Here is a 20,179-nt window from a genome sequence, read left to right on the forward strand (position 1 = left end):
GCTTTAACACATGAAGCATAGACTTCTATACAACCAGAGGAGTCGCCCCCTGGTGTTCAGGAGAGAGAATGCAGCTTTAACACATGAAGCATATACTTCTATACAACCAGAGGAGTCGCCCTCTGGTGGTCACTAGAGAGAATGCAGCTTTAACACGTGCAGCATATACTTCTATACAACCAGACTTCTTGTTGCAACTGGGAGGAGTTGCCCCCTACTGAGAATGCAATTTTTAAGACAGACTGGAGGTTGCCGCCTGGTTCAAACCGAAACAGACAACTTTATTGCTCCTTTTAACATCAACAAAAGCAGCGTAGGCCAGATCAGCGTTTTTACCTATTCACAATAAAAGCCGGAGGCATACACATTATTTTTACCGTAGGAACATTCAGAAAACCAAATGAACTAAGCTTCACATCCATGCTCCATTTACTAATGGATTTCTCCTCTTGTTCTTTGTCTTCCTCCAGCAGGTGGATCAGGACTCCTACCAGAATGGAGAAGGGGACAGCGTGTGCAGCAGCAGCAGCGTCAACAGTGTCAATGTGGAGGACATGTCCCTGTGTCTGCCTGCCATCCAGAAGCTGATGGAGTACATCAAGTTCAACTTCATGGAGGGTGACACAGCTCCGCCGGGCAGCCCGTCCTCCTGCAGGGAGGGGCTGGACGTCGAGGTCCACGCCGTGTCGCTCAGCAAAGATGAGGCCGACGCCGCCGAGTTTGGCCTCAGCTTCGGGAACATCCCCATTTTTGGGGACCCTGACGGGAGAAAGAAGGGCGGCCCAAGGAGGAGGAGGGACCAGGGCCCCATCATGGATGTGGGCTGCATCTGGGTGACAGAGGTGAGGAAGAGGAGCCCGGCGGCCCACTGCGGGGGGATCAAACTGAGAGATGAACTGCTGTCACTCAACGGGCAGCTGATGGTGGGAGTAGATGTCAGTGGAGCCAGGTAAGACCACCTCAATATATATAAATATATATATGAAGCTGTTGTGTTATACCCTTCGCTATGACCGGCCAATCAAAGTGCAGCATGAGCCAGCTCCGACCAGGGTCCAAAAACTATCCGGTTCTACTCCACAGACTCGAATGCAATTGTCTCATATGTTATTTATTTTTAGGTAGAGGATTTGGATTTAATTTCACTGTCAAAACAGAAGTAGAAGCTAAGGGCGGGGCTTAGCACCACGTTTGCTATGCTACAAGTTACAAATTTGGACAGCCCCTCAGGCCAGAGCAAGGGTTTATTTTGCTCCAAACCTTGATCTTTTCTTTGAACTAAACATGTTTAAACTTGTTTTTCTAGCAGAAAGCGCCGAAGGTAAACTTCTCATGTGGTAGAGCCTTCGTTGCTGTTGCTCAAGTCAAAGAGTTTTACAATCCAACCCATGCGGGTTTGAGCTGAAAAGTTTGATCTGTGAGGAACTTTGAACTTGTCTCAATTTAATACTGATGCCTCTATATGACCTACATCCGTAAACAAGACCATCAATAACAACAAATATTTCTATATAGTTATTTTCAACGCTGGTCATCGGTACCACAAGGTCCAATCAGACGAAAACATGCAGGTTTACCAGAAACCAGAAAACAGTTCAGACTCCAGCAGTGACCAGCCCACCACGGACAGACCCAGATCCGGTTTCACTGCCGTCTTTAGGAGGAGAGCTCTGCACCCGGGAGCAGCAGCGTGGAGACCCAGACCTTGCTGGGACCGCTCGAGGGAAGGGAGGCACGGTAGAACTGGAACCAGGACTGAGCATGGCAGGCAGCCAGATCCTGCTGCAGTAAAGATTTGATGTTTTCGAAAGGGATTCTGGTGCTAAAATCAAGACAAAATAAAAGGTCCTCATTCAATTAAATTTCAACTCAGTTTCTCATAGTAGCTTTAATACAAAACCTGTACGGGTTTCATGGATAGACCACCTCTACCAATGGAAGTGGAATTGTGAGGACATGTAAAGATGTAGTTTTCTCTGTGATATTGGATGTGATGACAGAATTATCCCATCAATTAATTTTCTTTTTACAGTTACCTGGCCGACCAGTGCTGGAATGGAGGCTGTATCTACCTGATCATGCTGCGCCGCGTCAAGCGGAAGGCTCCCCTGCCTCCCTGCAACGCCAACGGCAGCATCGGCACCGCTGTCGTTGCCGACCGCTGCGAAGACCCGCCGCAGTACGGAGCCGCCCCCGAGCCCTCCGACCGCTCGACGAACGGCAAACGCACGCGGAAGTTTGGCGTGATATCGCGGTCGTCCTCCAACCGGGACAACCGGGACGGCGGCGGCACCTCCGAATTAAAGAGCTCTTACCACGGCTGCAACGGCTCCTCCGTTTCCACCGACGCAGAGGTCTGTCCTCCTCGAGGAGACGGAGACGGTCCTCCTCGAGGAGACGGAGACGGTCCTCCTCGAGGAGACGCAGAGGTCTGTCCTCCTCGAGGAGACGGAGACGGTCCTCCTCGAGGAGACTCCGTGCGCACACCGCCAGGGGAGAGCCCGGACGCCTCTCTCCTGGTGAGAACTGCTCCCCAGCGTCCACGCGGCGCCACCCTGCCCTCCAGGTGTCACAGTCAGCTGCTGGAATGCAATACGGAATCTTTCAGCAGTGAATCTTCAAGCCAGGTAAGACATGGGGGACAAGTGAGGGCTGATACTGGCCCCTCTTATTCTGAAGAGGTTATTCAGAATCCCTTTTTTTCCCCTCAAGTTTAACATGTATTGTTCAGCTCAGTGTTTTTAAGGAGTTACACCTGTAAGACCTTTTTGGTTGCAAAAAGCCAAGATGGCGACAGCAAAAGCGCCGAACTTGAGGCTTCAAAACTGCAGTCCACAAACCAATGGGTGACGTCATGACGACTCCTTGGTGTCAATGGTCAGGGTATAGTAGGTACACAAAGCTCCGGACTTAAACACCAGCAATCAGACAATAGATTTAATTGAATATCGCCAGGAGGAGAGCTAGTTAATGTTAGCTGCCAGCTGTTAGCTGTTAGCTGTTAGCAGCTGTAGGTGCAGCACCGTCCTGCTTGGCTAAATAACTAACTTTAACAGAGATTAAAATAGTTAATTAAAACTCCTAACGCTAATAATAATTTTTAATCAAAGCAAATATTTAATTCAAAATACAATAATGAAAAAGTTATTCCGGAATGTCATATGGCACTTAAATGCTCTTAACAGGTTTAGTTTTGGAAATGTTTTTTATCCAATTGCTGAATTAATTGATGGACTAATTAACTGATAGAATACTCAATTACTGAAACAATTGAAATCATATTTATTGACACTCTGGATATATTAGCATCCGAGAAGAGTGTCTCCGACTGTTTTCCTCTGAGGACGGAGCCGTAGTCTATTAGCGGTGGGACTGCTAATACGCTTCTAAAAGGAACTTCCTGTTAATCAATTGCATTACATTGTTTTAAACATATTTTAAATAATCTTGATTTAAAATGTCATCTATTTAGTGTGGTTAAGTTTTTATCTATTATGTTTAATGCAAAAGTAAATTTAAATGAGCTTCACAGAAAACAAAGAACCGTATAGAGAGGGTGATTGGCTGCAATCTGCCGTCCCTCCTGGACCTGTTTGCCTCAAGGTCCCTGAAGCGGGCAAGAAAGATTGCAGCCGACCGCTCTCACCCTGGACACGAGCTGTTGGAGTCCCTTCCATCTGGCAGGAGGCTGCGGTCCACCAAGTCCAAGACGCACGCCACTCAAACAGCTTCTTCCCGTCAGCAGTCAGCCTCATCAACGGAGCCCGGACCCCCCACGGACTGACTCTTCCATCCCCGGGTCTATTTACCACCCCTGGACTATCTATTTACTACCCCTGGTCTATTTACCACCCCTGGACTATTTATTTACTACCCGGGACTCTTTACCACCCCTGGACTATCTATTCACTACCCCTGGTCTACTTACCACCCCTGGACTATCTATTTACTACCCCTGGTCTCTTTACCACCCCTGGACTATCTATTCACTACCCCTGGTCTACTTACCACCCCTGGACTATCTATTTACTACCCCTGGTCTCTTTACCACCCCTGGACTATCTATTCACTACCCCTGGTCTACTTACCACCCCTGGACTATCTATTTACTACCCCTGGTCTCTTTACCACCCCTGGACTATCTATTTACTACCCTTGGTCTCTTTACCACCCCTGGACTATCTATTTACTACCCCTGGTCTACTTACCACCCCTGGACTATCTATTTACTACCCCTGGTCTACTTACCACCCCTGGACTATCTATTTACTACCCCTGGTCTCTTTACCACCCCTGGACTATCTATTTACTACCCCTGGACTCTTTCATCCCTTGGACTATTTTCCACCGGTCACTCCTCTGCACATACCAGCACACTTAAATAACACACGTCACTTTAACTTTGACTTTAACTTTAACTTAACTTTAAACATTACATACATTTTATAATTGCACTTTATCTTACACTGTACATTTTACATGTTATTCTTTGTCTCGTCTGCACTTTGTCGATTGTTTATTTGTTGTCTACTGTTGTTGTTGTTGTTATGTCTGATGTCCTATGTTGCACCACCCACCACGCTAAGTTCCTTGTAGGTGTAAACCTACTTGGCTATTAAAAGTATATATATATATATATATATATACACTTTGTAGAGTGTTTAGCTCGTAGTGACGGAGCTACAAGCTGATTGGCAGAAGCCGAGCGACCACATCACCAGATAATTGATCTGGTGATGTGGTTTCTGTAGATGGCATTGCCCTGGCATCCAACACCACTGTAAAGAATCTCTAGTTATCTTTGACCCAGACTTGTCCTTTAACTCCCACGTTAAGCAAATCTCAAGGATTGCATTTTTTCATCTACGTAACATTTCAAAAATCAGGCACATCTTGTCCCAAAAAGATGCAGAAAAGCTGGTTCACACGTTTGTTACTTCCAGACTAGATTACTGCAACTCCTTATTATCAGGCTGCCCTAATAAGTCTCTTAAGTCCCTCCAGTTGATCCAGAATGCTGCAGCTCGTGTGCTCACAAAAACTAACAAAAGAGATCACATGACTCCTGTATTAGCTGCTCTGCACTGGCTCCCTGTAAAATCAAGAATCACATTTAAAATTCTTCTCCTCGCCTACAAAGCCTTGATTGGTGATGCACCATCATATCTTAAGGAGCTTGTAGTACCATATTGCCCCACTAGAGAGCTGCGCTCACTAAATGCGGGGCTACTTGTGGTTCCTAGAGTCCTAAAAAGTAGGATGGGAGCCAGAGCCTTCAGTTATCAAGCTCCTCTTTTATGGAACCAGCTTCCACTTTCAGTCCGGGAGGCAGACACAGTCACCTCATTTAAGAATAGACTTAAGACTTTCCTCTTTAATAGTGCTTATAGTTAGGGCTGAATCAGGTTTGCCCTGGTCCAGCCCCTTGATATGCTGCTATAGGCTTATAGGCTGCTGGGGGATGTTTTAGGATACACTGAGCACCCATCTCCTCTTCTCTCTCTCCTTATGGATGAATTTACATCTCTCCATTGCACCTTATTAACTCTTCCTCCCCGGAGTCGTTGTGACTTCACGTCTCATAGGGTCCATTGGACCTGGAGGTGTCTGATGCTGGTGAGCCGGCCTCCCATTGGCCCTGCTGATGCCCCGCCCCCCCCTCCTCTCTACCTCCTTCTGTTTCATGGATTGGAGTTCCATTCATACATTGTCATATTCATGTAATGTGTTTATGTAACTCTGTAACTCTGTTCATCTGGTCACATGACATCTATTCTTCTGTCCATCCGGGGAGAGGGATCCTCCTCTGTTGCTCTCCTGAAGGTTTCTTCCCTTTTTTCCCTGTCAAAGGTTATTTTTGGGGAGTTTTTCCTGATCCGATGTGAGGTCAAAGGTCAGGGACGTCGTATGTGTACAGATTGTAAAGCCCTCTGAGGATAATTTGTGATATTGGGCTATACAAAATAAACTGAATTGAATATACATAGACGGAACATAAGTTTAAACTTGTATTAGTCGTTACTAAATGTAATTAAATATGGAGTTTGTGCCAACAGTGAATGACAGAGCAGCTGTTTGAACACATTGTGGATTATCTCATTTCCATGACGGCTGTATGAGAGGGGTATTAGTTGTAATTATATGTCAGGACTTGCAATACAGCCATCCAGTCAGTCTAGTGGATGATGAATATCAATATTAATGCACCAAAATTGTTCTATTTCAGTAGAGATTGCTGGGGAACCCAAATGTCACCAATGTCTCAATACCACTTTGCCACAAAGAAGGAAACGCCTGAACAACAAACCAAATGCAATTTCAAAGTGGCTGAACTTCGGTACCCTGGTGCCGGTCCAGCAGCCAGATGTTCAGCAGTCCACAGATGTGTGTACAGATGTGTGAGGGGATCAATGGGATCAGCACCCTGCAACAACTGGTATAAAGGAATGGGACAGTAGTTTGACATGTACGAGAGAGGATTGAGGCGGACAGCTGGCGTATCACCCCGGCACACCAGAGGGATTGTAAAAACTGCTTTGTGACCTATATGGAGGACTTAAATCCTTTTAGGCCCACCGGGCGTGGGAATGGCTGACAAAGCCGCCGCACGTAGTGGCAATGCAGAGGTTAATCGAGACTAAGTGTCCCCATTCTGATCGCCCAGTTTAACATGGAACAAGAGCATGTGAACCAATGTGGTGGAGATGAAGAAGAAACTCACTCAGTGGTGACACAGTGTTCCAGCACAGCTTTGAACGCTCTTACATACCATAAGAAAATACATATATATATATATATATATATATATATATATATATATATATATATATATATATATATATATATATATATATATTACCTGAGGATCAGACTCATGAACTTAGGATTCACTGTTTTGTTTCTTCTCCTGTCTGATGTGGTGTATTGTATTACTCCTTTTGTAGCCCAGAGAGGGCAGCTACATCTGGAAGATGCACTTGGTGAAGGGCGATGAGGGCCTGGGCATCCAGATCACGGGGGGGCGTGGCTCCAAGCGCTCCCCTCACGGCATCATTATAGCTCACGTGGAGAAGGCGGGCGCCATTCACAGGTACGGGGAGACAAATTAACCTGCTTTGTAGGCGTAGCTCATATTCCGGTTTACACTACGCGAGGACCTCCCAACAGCACAATAATAATCTGTGTACTTCAAACCATGTTTTTGAGTCCAAGTGACCGATTGGGCCAAAAAGGTTTAAGAATGGTCCCGTGTTGAGTGACAGTGCCATATAATGTACCAACTCCTCATTATCACTGTACTCTCCGTCCATGCTTCTTACCGATACAACGTTCATAACCTTTTGTGCGATGATTTGTAAACTTTATTTTCTTTTTAATACATATAGCCTAAAATGAAATATGAAAAAGTTTTTCTGAATCTGCTCCTTTTGATTGACATCATTTTATTATTTACAGGGTGACATTTCCAGAAGAATTAGATGTTCAGATGAAGGCTGTGATATGTGTATTAAAATAATTACTATAGCAAGTTTAGCGTTTAAAGTTTTTGGGCATTAATGAGTATTAATAATGTTTATACATTTTGTGAAATTGCATCGTTTTAAGTCAAACGCCTTCAAAAACATTTTGGGGCAGACCCCCAAAGCCAATATCTCCTAGAATCCTTTATTGATGTAGACATAATAATGGCTGCTGATATTGGCCAATACACAAGCAAACATGTGAATGAGGGGAGTATTGTACATTTTATGTTGCACTTATTGTGTCTAACTAAGCCTCGCTGAAGGAGAAATCTCACGTAGCATCCACGTTGTCGAAATGAGCTCCATATTCAGCCATGGCCTTTCAAATCTTTTGGACGACACCAAGCGACGCTCTCCGTGCTCCAACACCACAAACAGACTCACGGTTCTGTGAGAGTTTGATTTCTCTGAAGGGTTCTTTCCATAATGTTGTTATAACAATATGAAGAAGAACCAAAGAATCCGTCATTTTGTCTACGTGAATGCTTTTCCAGATTCAGATAAAGTCCATCTTCTATTTGGGCAACTTCAGCCTTTGCATGAGTGTGTAAAGTATGAGTAAGTGTTGCTATCTAAATGTGTGTGTGTGTGTGTGTGTGCGCTTTAGGGACGGTCGTCTTCATGCTGGCGATGAGTTGCTGATGATTAACGGTCAGTCTCTGGTGGGTCTCACCCATCAGGAGGCTGTTGCTATCCTCCGCTCAACCACTGGTCTGGTCCAGCTGGTGGTGGCCAGCAGGGTAAATGCCCCCCCCCCCCCCCCCCCCCCCCCCCCCCCTCACACACACACACACACACACACAGACCCAAAAGTGAAAAGTACATGTACTAGAAGATACAGTAAAAAAAAAACTAGCACTGTGGCCTCCTTTAGGAACATTGCCAACGTTACTCTTGTGCAACTGGACACACGGCCGTCATGATTTTAGTACGAATCTCAGGCATCACCCTAGACGGCTCCCGATTCAGCACCCTGGACAGCGGTCAAGGTCGTAGTGGGATCAGTGGGAACAAACACCCAAACAATGCCCTTCATTCTTGCACCTCTATAATTGTAAATGTACATCGTAGTCTTGTCCAAAAGTGTTCCTGCTTCAAATGGAAACACACGACACATCACGTTCTCCTCTCCTCCAGCTAACATACCATATACTCATAAAAGAAAATCTCACACTCGCCAGCTTAACGTTCTTTTCTGTCCCTGCAGGAGGAATCAGACGTGGGTTTTGAGCGCTTCCCTTCCACCAGTCTGCCGGACCTGGTCAGCACCTGCAGCTCCTTGTCCTCCCTGTCTCAGACCGCTCCCTCTCGCTCCCCACAGACCTCTGACTGCAGCCCCAATTCTCACAACCCCTATCTGGTACACAGATTGTGTGTGTGTGTGTGTGTGTGTGTGTGTGTGTGTGTGTGTGTGTGTGTGCGTGCGTGCGCGTTTGGCACTTAAATAAGTGCCTAAACCTAACCAATGAAGTCGAGTACTAACAGACTGTCTAGAAGAAGTGGAGCTGCTCACTGTGACGTAGCCCTGTGGTTTGTGTGCTACGCTTTAATGTTACGACTGGCTGGTGGCAATCGGTCCAACGGTCCCTCCACCTCACTCCCCGCTGCGAGGACACCAGCGACACCAGACCCCTGTGACCCCCTGGCCGTGATGATCTTTAGGCGACCACAGTGTTACAAATAGTTTCATGCAGTAAAAACACACTGTTAAAGTCTAAAGATGAACACGTGGACAGTAACCAGAGCGGACAACGCCGGTAGAGGTCTTTCAATCCCACGGTAGCCCCGCGATAAAGCATACTTTATTTAACTCTAACTAGAGGTTGAGACCATAAACTCAGTTTTACAATGAGGGAACAAATCAAGACAAGTAGGGTCATTTTCTCATAGAATTCGATACAATCACACTTCTTTTTGCCTCTTCTGGAAAAAATGCAAATATGAGGAACTTTTCAGAACTGGAACTGGTCCGCTTGGCACTCGCCAATCAGAGTTTGGAATAGCACACTTAAGGTCTATACAGTATATTCAGTGTTTACACATCGGAACTCAGAAGCTTATCAAATAAAAGGTCATGTATTCATGAAAAGGGTTTATGAACAACTGCGTTGTGTGCTTTCATTGTGGAAGTAGGGCATATTTGTTTGAGAACATCTGTATGTTTTTTGCCCTGTTACAGTTGACTAACTTGGAGAAACTAGAAGGACAAAGTCAGGGAGAGGCACCCAAAGGATCCTGCTGCAGCCCCGCGCCGATGAAGCTCGGCAGTCGATCTCAGGGTCGGCACTCTCAAAATGTTATTTCAATTACAAACACGGCATCTATTCCCGGAACATGTTTTGGTATTCACTTGAAATGATCATTTTGTTCGGGCTCAGGGGGGAGCAGTCGCCTGGAGTCGGTGGGTGAGGACGACGAGCTGTTCGTGGAGAACGGAGTGAGCAGCTGTGAAGTGGCGGAGAAGCCTCCGCCCGGTCGCCGCAAACACTCCTTACCTCAACAGCTGGACACCGCTGGAGTGAGACAGGTCAGCGAAAGCCTCGCCCCGTTCACCCCGCTGCCTGTTGAGATGTAAAGAGCATGAGTCACGCCCTGACAATGCATCAGGAGGGGCATCCGGCATTACACCTTTCCCAAATCAAATATTGCGGATCATAAAATCAGATTTCCGTACCGGTCGAGACCCGGATAACCAACAAGGTGGAAAAGGAAGGAAGATGTGTGATGATGTTTAGTCGTCCCAGTAACGTGTTCAGGAGAGGACTTTCTACTCGTACTTTATACCGTTGAACAAAACGTTAATAAGTAACACCCTGCGCGTGAATTGCAAGCACGCATATGTATGTTGATGGAAAAGATAGAGGGATGTACATGCATGCACACACAATGTACGACTCGATATAAATAACAGCTAGGGACATGGACAACAAATCTAAATAGGTAAAGAATAGACGGGACGGTTTTGGTACACAAGTAGTGAACACTTAAAAAATAAAAATAGAAAGCAAACCGAACCAATGACCAACAATAAAATAAGAGTAAACATCTGCTTACAAGAACATTTAGAACCACAGACTTCAAATGAAGTCATCACATGTCCTAAAGTACGAGGGCTATGATTAGGAATAAAAAAGTAAACGTCTCATCACACTATCAATAACTGTGTTGTTCTCACGAGATGATTTTTTTCTTCTCATATTAATCTCCCTTATAGGAATATCAGATCATTAAGAAATCCGCCCGCTCCCTGAGCACCATTCAAGTGGAGTCTCCATGGCGACTGGCGCAGCCGTCCATTATCTCCAGCATAGTGCTGATGAAAGGCCAGGGCAAGGTAAGTGCACTCCTTATTACATGTGTAAAGCTCAGAGAAGCTCCAGTGCTACATGTATATGTAATCCAACAATATAATAGGTACAACCAGAGTCTGGTTCTACTGCACCCTGTTTCACAGTGGTCATTTAAGTTAATGAAAAACATGATGCACATTCTCCACGTGTCACAGTGGGGTCCCTCCGGGTTCTCTCGCTTCCCACAGTCCAAAGACATCAAAGACATCAGCTCAGGTTAATTGTAGACTATTGGCTGTAGGTGTGAATGGTTGTCTGTCTCTGAGCCAACCTGTCCAGGTGAACCCCGCCCTCACCCATGTCAGCTGGGATGGTGGTTTGGATAATGGAATGGAGTGATGACAGATCCGGGGCAGGCGGGTAATGTTACAAAAGGAAATACTGAGATTAAAGTTGGAAACTTTTGTTGAAAAAGAAACTTGTATTTATATTACATTTATTTGTATTTGCCTCAGAGGGCTTTTTAAGTATACAGAAACAACACCCTCTATCCCAGGACCCATTGCATCGGGACCGGAAAAGCTCCCCAAAAAACCACACGGGGAGAAAAAAGGAAGAAATCTCCGGGAGAGCAACTGGGCAGAGATCAGGATGGACAGAAGCAACGCAGAGAGAGAGGAGCTCAGTGGATCCTAGGAAGTCTAGGCCTATAGCAGCTTATCTAGGCCTGGTCTGAGGCTAAGCTAACTATGGACCTGAGCCAGTCCCGACTACGGACCTGAGCCAGTCCTAAACATGGACCTGAGCCAGTCCCGACTATGGACCTGAGCCAGTCCCGACTATGGACCTGAGCCAGTCCCAACCATGAACCTGAGCCAGTCCCGACTACGGACCTGAGCCAGTCCCAACTACGGACCTGAGCCAGTCCTAACTACGGACCTGAGCCAGTCCTAACTACGGACCTGAGCCAGTCCCAACCATGAACCTGAGCCAGTCCCGACTACGGACCTGAGCCAGTCCCGACTACGGACCTGAGCCAGTCCCAACCATGAACCTGAGCCAGTCCTAACTATGGACCTGAGCCAGTCCCGAGCCACTCCCAACTACGGACCTGAGCCAGTCCCAACTACGGACCTGAGCCAGTCCCAACCATGAACCTGAGCCAGTCCCGACTACGGACCTGAGCCAGTCCCGAGCCAGTCCCAACTACGGACCTGAGCCAGTCCCAACCATGAACCTGAGCCAGTCCCGACTACGGACCTGAGCCAGTCCCGACTACGGACCTGAGCCAGTCCCGACTACGGACCTGAGCCAGTCCCGACTATGGACCTGAGCCAGTCCCGAGCCAGTCCCAACTACAGACCTGAGCCAGTCCCGACTACGGACCTGAGCCAGTCCCAACTACGGACCTGAGCCAGTCCTAACTACGGACCTGAGCCAGTCCTAACTACGGACCTGAGCCAGTCCCAACCATGAACCTGAGCCAGTCCCGACTACGGACCTGAGCCAGTCCCAACCATGAACCTGAGCCAGTCCTAACTATGGACCTGAGCCAGTCCCAACTACGGACCTGAGCCAGTCCCGACTACGGACCTGAGCCAGTCCCAACCATGAACCTGAGCCAGTCCCAACTACGGACCTGAGCCAGTCCCAACTACGGACCTGAGCCAGTCCCAACTACGGACCTGAGCCAGTCCCAACTACGGACCTGAGCCTGTCCCAACTATGGACCTGAGCCAGTCCCAACCATGAACCTGAGCCAGTCCTAACTATGGACCTGAGCCAGTCCCAACTACGGACCTGAGCCAGTCCCAACTACGGACCTGAGCCAGTCCCGACTACGGACCTGAGCCAGTCCCGACTACGGACCTGAGCCAGTCCCGACTACGGACCTGAGCCAGTCCCAACCATGAACCTGAGCCAGTCCTAACTATGGACCTGAGCCAGTCCCGACTACGGACCTGAGCCAGTCCCGACTACGGACCTGAGCCAGTCCCAACTACGGACCTGAGCCAGTCCCAACTACGGACCTGAGCCAGTCCCAACTACGGACCTGAGCCAGTCCCGACTACGGACCTGAGCCAGTCCCAACTACGGACCTGAGCCAGTCCCAACTACGGACCTGAGCCAGTCCCAACAATGAACCTGAGCCAGTCCTAACTATGGACCTGAGCCAGTCCCAACTACGGACCTGAGCCAGTCCCGACTACGGACCTGAGCCAGTCCCAACTACGGACCTGAGCCAGTCCCAACTACGGACCTGAGCCAGTCCCAACCATGAACCTGAGCCAGTCCTAACTATGGACCTGAGCCAGTCCCAACTACGGACCTGAGCCAGTCCCAACTACGGACCTGAGCCAGTCCCAACTACGGACCTGAGCCAGTCCCAACTACGGACCTGAGCCAGTCCCAACTACGGACCTGAGCCAGTCCCAACTACGGACCTGAGCCAGTCCCAACCATGAACCTGAGCCAGTCCCAACTATGGACCTGAGCCAGTCCCAACTACGGACCTGAGCCAGTCCCAACTACGGACCTGAGCCAGTCCCGACTACGGACCTGAGCCAGTCCCAACTACGGACCTGAGCCAGTCCCGACTACGGACCTGAGCCAGTCCTAACTACGGACCTGTACGGACTACATCTAACCCTCAGGGTACCATGAGCTCACCATAGAAAACGATACCTTAGAAAAACAAAGACTACTGCGTCGCTGTCCTCCTTTCTGACATGAGGTCTACGTTTCACAGGGCCTAGGATTCAGTATTGTTGGTGGGCAGGACTCGGCTCGCGGTCAGATGGGGATTTTTGTCAAAACCATTTTCCCTCACGGAGCTGCAGCAGCCGACGGGCGACTGAACGAGGGTAAGGGTTCCTTCCCTTCGTCCGCTCCGTGATCTCCATGTACGCCCATGCCATTTCTAATAGTGTGCTTCCCTGTGCAGGGGATGAGATCCTGGAAGTGAACGGGGAGTCTCTCCAAGGACTCACGCACCAGCAGGCCATCCAGACCTTCAAGGTAGACTGCATGATTACGTGGGTTCTGTCTGACGCCGTTGAGGATCGGTCAGACGCAGAAAGCTGAAAACAGTCAAACGTGTTCTGAGTCTGTTTCAAACGTCTCTGGCTAAATTGATCAAAGTGTATTTTGAGGCTCTACGGCAGCAGAAGTGACTCCATCACATTTGTTTTGTAAAGAGACCATGGACTGCTCGACTTGGTTGGTTTTTCAATTCATCTGATGGTTGGTCTGAAGTGTCAACGCTAAAACAATCTTCGGGAACATTTTCATGTCTCTAATGCATCATATACATACTTATAATGCATTAAATCTGCTTAAAGCACTACATAATCATAGTTATATGCATTAACTAAACATTCATAATGCTTTGTTACAGTATTCATAACACATTATGAAGCAATGTATACAGTCAACTGTTATGTCATAATTGCTGGTCACCCACTTATTGTATGTATTGTAATTCCAATTTAATTAAATTTTTTCTGAAATGCATTATAATCATGGTTATAATGGGATTGTACTCATTGTTTGCCTGAAGTAAAGTGAACATTAATTTGGTGTTCTTCTTAGATTGAAAGATATTTTTCTCTTTACTTAAAGCAGGAATAACAACTTAGAATAACTTATAATACATCATACAAATAGTATACTGTATTACACCTATGGGAATAATAATACACTGATGCATACAAAAAGTAGATAATTAGTATATTATATTAAATCATATTTTGTGATGATCATTGAACTTAAGTAATTACACAAATGTGTATAATGGGTCATCATTATTGTAATAAAGCTTTATGGATAAAATCCCAAGTGCTTATAGCGTGAGTACTACAGTGTTATAAGCAGATTGTAAAGTATTATAACATTGAAGCCCATTTTCTGTTCTTCCAACAGCAGCTGAAGAAAGGTGTGGTGACGCTGACGATCCGAACCCGCCTGCGCAGTCCCAGCCTGACCCCCTGTCCCACCCCCACCCTCCTCAGCCGCTCCAACTCGCCCAACTCCAACACCAGCGGGGGAACACCCGTCCCCTCAGGGGGTGAGGAGGCCGACGGCCACAGGGGCCCCGGTCCTGGTCCCAAAGACTGCATCATCATGGAGGTCACACTTAATAAAGGTTCGCTGACCGGACTGAGAACCCAGAGACAGCCCTTGGTTTTCACTCCACTTCCTGTTTGGAGATATCCTGCTATTCTGAAAAATATATAGTTTTATCTATATTTGTTTTTTTGTATTTATGTACATATTAGTTCATTTCATTTTATGAGAACTGCCATTGTATAAAGCAGTGTCTTCCAAACTTTTTTTCCCCGAGGACGACAGACCATTTCACAAAAGCCTTAACTATAATTTGTGCATAAACGAATGTTCCTGATCGGTATTTTACCTCTTAGCAGTAGAACAAACAAAATGTTTTTTATTAGTCACTGTTTTAAATAGGCTGCAGTCATCAGAACAATACAGACACTCTGGCTCCCTCATGTGTCTCAAAGGGGGACTGCAGATGTAAATGTTAAAGAAACTGAACAGTGAGTGTCCTCGTGTTATTTGTATAGCATCTCCTTGACTGCTTTGAGTCCCTATGAATTACATATTTGAGTGAGCAGTCATACTTTACAAAGAGGTCTTTTTTTACAGTGATGTCCAACCAGTTTGTTTAACCCTTCTTTTTTGTTATTGAATATATATATATATATATTTATTTTTTTAGAGCCCAGTGTTGGTCTCGGGATTGGAGTTTGCTGTCTGACCCTGGAGAACTCTGCTCCTGGCATCTACATCCATAGCCTGGCACTGGGATCTGTGTCAAAGATGGACAGCAGACTCAGGTAGAAAAAAAACTACAGGGGTCATCTTTGAATTGGAAATGCAAATGATCTTCATACTTTCATATTAGCTCATTGGTTGAAAAGTATGGAGTTCCCGAGATGCAGCTGAAAAGGAAATTGGATTGGTGTTCCATTTTCTAAGTTTTATCTAAATAGTTTTCTAAATAGTTTGTATATATATATATGTATATATATATATATATATATATATATATATATATATATATATGTGTGTATATATGTGTATATATATATATGTGTGTATATATGTGTATATATATATATGTGTGTATATATGTGTATATATATATATGTATGTATATATGTGTGTATATATATATATGTGTATATATATATATGTATATATGTATATATATGTATATATGTGTATATATATATATGTATATATGTGTGTGTGTGTGTGTGTGTGTGTGTTCGGAACCTTTTATTGCAAAAAGTATGCTTTCACATACAAGGAATTTGTCATGACAGTGGTGCAGCATTGGACAATAACATTAAACAATCAACATAGTGCAAGAATTGAAAGATTAAATGGACAGAGGAATATACAATATAAAATCAAGTGCACACAGACTAACAGGTAACAGTACTTTAAACAGTGTAAAGTAATTCAATTCAGTTTATTTTGTATAGCCCAATATCACAAATTATCCTCAGAGGGCTTTACAATCTGTACACATACGACATCCCTGACCTTTGACCTCACATCGGATCAGGAAAAACTCCCCAAAAATAACCTTTGACAGGAAAAAAAGGGAAGAAACCTTCAGGAGAGCAACAGAGGAGGATCCCTCTCCCCGGATGGACAGATGAATAGATGTCATGTGTACAGAATGAACAGCATTTACAAAAACCTGATTCAGCCCTAACTATAAGCACTATTAAAGAGGAAAGTCTTAAGTCTATTCTTGAATGAGGTGACTGTGTCTGCCTCCTGGACTGAAAGTGGAAGCTGGTTCCATAAAAGAGGAGCTTGATAACTGAAGGCTCTTGCTCCCATCCTACTTTTTAGGACTCTAGGAACCACGAGTAGCCCCGCATTTAGTGAGCAGCTCTCTAGTGGGGCAATATGGTACTACAAGCTCCTTAAGATATGATGGTACATCACCAATCAAGGCTTTGTAGGTGAGGAGAAGAATTCTAAATGTGATTCTTGATTTTACAGGGAGCCAGTGCAGAGCAGCTAATACAGGAGTCATGTGATCTCTTTTCTTAGTTTTTGTGAGTACACGAGCTGCAGCATTCTGGATCAACTGGAGGGACTTAAGAGACTTATTAGAGCAGCCTGATAATAAGGAGTTGCAGTAATCTAGTCTGGAAGGAACAAACGCGTGAACCAGCTTTTCTGCATCTTTTTGAGACAAGATGTGCCTGATTTTTTAAATGTTACGTAGATGAAAAAATGCAGTCCTTGAGATTTGCTTAACGTGGGAGTTAAAGGACAAGTCTCGGTCAAAGATAACTAGAGATTCTTTACAGTGGTGTTGGATGCCAGGGAAATGCCATCTACAGAAACCACATCGCCAGATAATTGATCTCTGAGGTGTTCAGGGCCAGTAAAATAACTTCAGTTTTGTCTGAGTTTAACATCAGGAAGTTGCAGGTCATCCATGTTTTTATGTCTTTAAGACATTCTTGAATTTTAGCGAGCTGGTTGGTCTCCTCTGGTTTGATCGATAGATATAATTGAGTATCGTCTGCATAGCAATGAAAGTTTATGGAGTGTTTCCTGATAATATTGCCCAAAAGAAGAATATATAAGGTAAATAAAATTGGTCCAAGCACAGAACCTTGTGGAACTCCATGATTAACGTTGGTGGTCATTGAGGCTTCATCGTTTACAAATACAAATTGAGATCGATCTGATAAATAGGATTTAAACCAACTTAGTACCTGAAATGCCAATCGACTGATCCAGTCTCTGTAATAGGATGTCATGATCAATGGTGTCGAACGCAGCACTAAGGTCTAACAAGACCAGTACGGAGATGAGTCCTTTATCAGCACTAAGGTCTAACAAGACCAGTACGGAGATGAGTCCTTTATCAGCACTAAGGTCTAACAAGACCAGTACACAGATGAGTCCTTTATCAGCACTAAGGTCTAACAAGACCAGTACAGAGATGAGTCCTTTATCAGCACTAAGGTCTAACAAGACCAGTACAGAGATGAGTCCTTTATCAGCACTAAGGTCTAACAAGACCAGTACAGAGATGAGTCCTTTATCAGCACTAAGGTCTAACAAGACCAGTACGGAGATGAGTCCTTTATCAGCACTAAGGTTTAACAAGACCAGTACGGAGATGAGTCCTTTATCAGCACTAAGGTCTAACAAGACCAGTACAGAGATGAGTCCTACTTTCTCCAGGATCTTAGAGAGGAAGGGAAGGTTAGAGATCGGTCTGTAGTTAGCCAACACCTCTGGATTAAGAGTGGGCTTCTTCAGGAGAGGTTTAATTACAGCTACTTTGAAGGAATGTGGTACATGGCCTGTTAGCAAAGACACATTAACAATATCCAACAGAGAGGTGCCAATTAAAGGCAACACGTCTTTAAGCAGCCTCGTTGGGATGGGGTCTAAGAGACAGGTAGACGGTTTAGAAGTAGAAACCGTTGAGGACAATTGGTCTAGGGTAATGGGAGAAAAGATATCCAAATATACACCAGGGCATACGGCCGTTTCCAAGGCCACTCCTCTTGATGACAGATCGGCAGTAGTTGAGGGCAAGAGATCATCAATCTTGCCTCTAATAGTTAAAATCTTTTCATTGAAGAAGTTCATGAAGTCATTACTACTGAGGTCTATAGGAATACACGGCTCCACAGAGCTGTGACTCTGTGTCAGCCTGGCTACAGTGCTAAAGAGAACCACTGGGGTTGTTCTTATTTTTCTCTATTACTGATGAGTAATCGCGACAAACTAAAACTAAATGGGACACCAGAATCTGTTATTTTCAGTTCCCTCTCTGTGCTTCGGGGTGTAAGCATCCATAATTTGCTGTGCATGTTTACATATGATTGTTTGTTGGTACATTTTAGTTTGGGTATGTACAAAGAGGTCTTTGACAGTGTTCTTCCAATGCCTGTGCTCCTCCGTGCAGTCGTGGGGATCAGATACTGGAGGTGGACTCGGTCAGTCTCCGTCATGCCGCTCTCAGCGACGCCTATGCCATTCTCAGTGAATGTGGCCCTGGACCTGTCAGTCTCATTATCAGCAGGCACCCTAACCCCAAGGTAAGAGGATGTGTGTCTCTCAAAAACATACCAGGACGTGTTCCACATGCAAAAGTGCCTAATGTGGGAGGACTCCTTTAGACAGCCATTTCCCAAGACCTGGATGTAGCTCTATGTTTGTCTTTGTCGTCTTCCTGAAAAATAAACCCTTTCTTAAGTAACATCTTTTCTGTCGAACCGCTGTTGGTTTTCCCTCAAGACACATCTGCTAAACTGTATATGTGGAAGTACTTACCGTGATGTCACCCATTGGTTTGTGGACTGCTGTCTTGAAGCCTAGAGTTTGGCCGTCGCCATTTTGGTTTTCGGACGAGACGGTGGAGCTGGGGATTAGCAGCTAGCTTGCTAGGTAGCTTTGTTAGAAAGATGCATCCGTAATTCATGTAACTATGACATTAAATGGGATGCTAATTTTGGCTAGTGAACAACAAGCTTGTTTGTAATGTACCTAATGAAAACATTTTTTTAGTACAACTGAGTGTTGCTGTAAATTAGAAGACTTCTTTTTGCAACCAGAGGAGTTGCCCCCTGCTGGTCATTAGAAATCATGCACGATTAAGGCACTTCCTCATAGCCTTCTCAGACCTGGAGGTTGATGCTTGTTTGACCAAGAAACTTCACAAGCCTTCCTGTTACTGAGAACCAGCCCCACAGCAGCAATCCATAGTGGGGGTGGTACAATCATATTTTGTTTTAAATATTAGTACTCATGCATATTATATTGTTCCTTATGTACATGTCCATATGGCTTCATTACTGTTGTGTTCATTTCTAGCCCAGCGTTGTTCCAGGTTGTCCCGGTCTTGATAATCTCATTGTCTTTCCTCAGGTATCGGAACAGGAGATGGATCAAGTCATAGCTCGATCCACACTGCGCGACAAAATTAACAAAAACAGACCTTCATCTCACCCCCAAGGTCTGATATCTATACGCTTGTCTTACACGCACTGTTGCTCTGCAATCATTCTACAGATGTCTACAGTTGAACTAAGTGCTAAAGGCCGTTAGCAACAGATGCTAACTGTCCCGGTTGTGATGTGTAGGTCCGTCCTGTAAGAGCCCCTACCCGACGCTGAAGGACAGGCAGGGAGATGGCTCCCCTGCTCTCAGCTGGACCATGAAGAGGTTCCTTGAGCCCGCCAGTAGAGTACGTTTGCATTCGGCATTCACGTTTTATTTCTTAGTTCTTAGACGCTGCTGGGGTTCAGTTTCATTCCACTTAACTGCTGCGTTAGTATTGATCTTCCTGTCCCT

The 20,179-nt window shown here is 45.4% G+C and overlaps 1 protein-coding gene across 1 annotated transcript in view; it reads left to right on the forward strand.

Annotated features, from left to right (window-relative positions):
* The window catches only part of pdzd2 (PDZ domain containing 2), a 46,527-nt gene that overhangs the window by 13,260 nt on the left and 13,088 nt on the right, over positions 1-20,179 (forward strand). Inside the window, exons 3-18 of the mRNA XM_034542109.1 lie at positions 471-949; positions 2,033-2,627; positions 6,945-7,090; positions 8,131-8,263; positions 8,731-8,742; positions 8,845-8,883; positions 9,703-9,802; positions 9,902-10,050; positions 10,738-10,857; positions 13,563-13,677; positions 13,758-13,831; positions 14,735-14,957; positions 15,552-15,669; positions 18,792-18,924; positions 19,754-19,841; positions 19,969-20,072. Coding sequence (XP_034398000.1) covers positions 471-949; positions 2,033-2,627; positions 6,945-7,090; positions 8,131-8,263; positions 8,731-8,742; positions 8,845-8,883; positions 9,703-9,802; positions 9,902-10,050; positions 10,738-10,857; positions 13,563-13,677; positions 13,758-13,831; positions 14,735-14,957; positions 15,552-15,669; positions 18,792-18,924; positions 19,754-19,841; positions 19,969-20,072 — 2,628 coding nt within the window. The remainder of the gene's footprint in view (positions 1-470; positions 950-2,032; positions 2,628-6,944; positions 7,091-8,130; positions 8,264-8,730; positions 8,743-8,844; positions 8,884-9,702; positions 9,803-9,901; positions 10,051-10,737; positions 10,858-13,562; positions 13,678-13,757; positions 13,832-14,734; positions 14,958-15,551; positions 15,670-18,791; positions 18,925-19,753; positions 19,842-19,968; positions 20,073-20,179) is intronic.

The sequence above is a fragment of the Cyclopterus lumpus genome, chromosome 9, assembly GCF_009769545.1.
Source record: "Cyclopterus lumpus isolate fCycLum1 chromosome 9, fCycLum1.pri, whole genome shotgun sequence".
Classification (NCBI taxonomy): domain Eukaryota; kingdom Metazoa; phylum Chordata; class Actinopteri; order Perciformes; family Cyclopteridae; genus Cyclopterus; species Cyclopterus lumpus.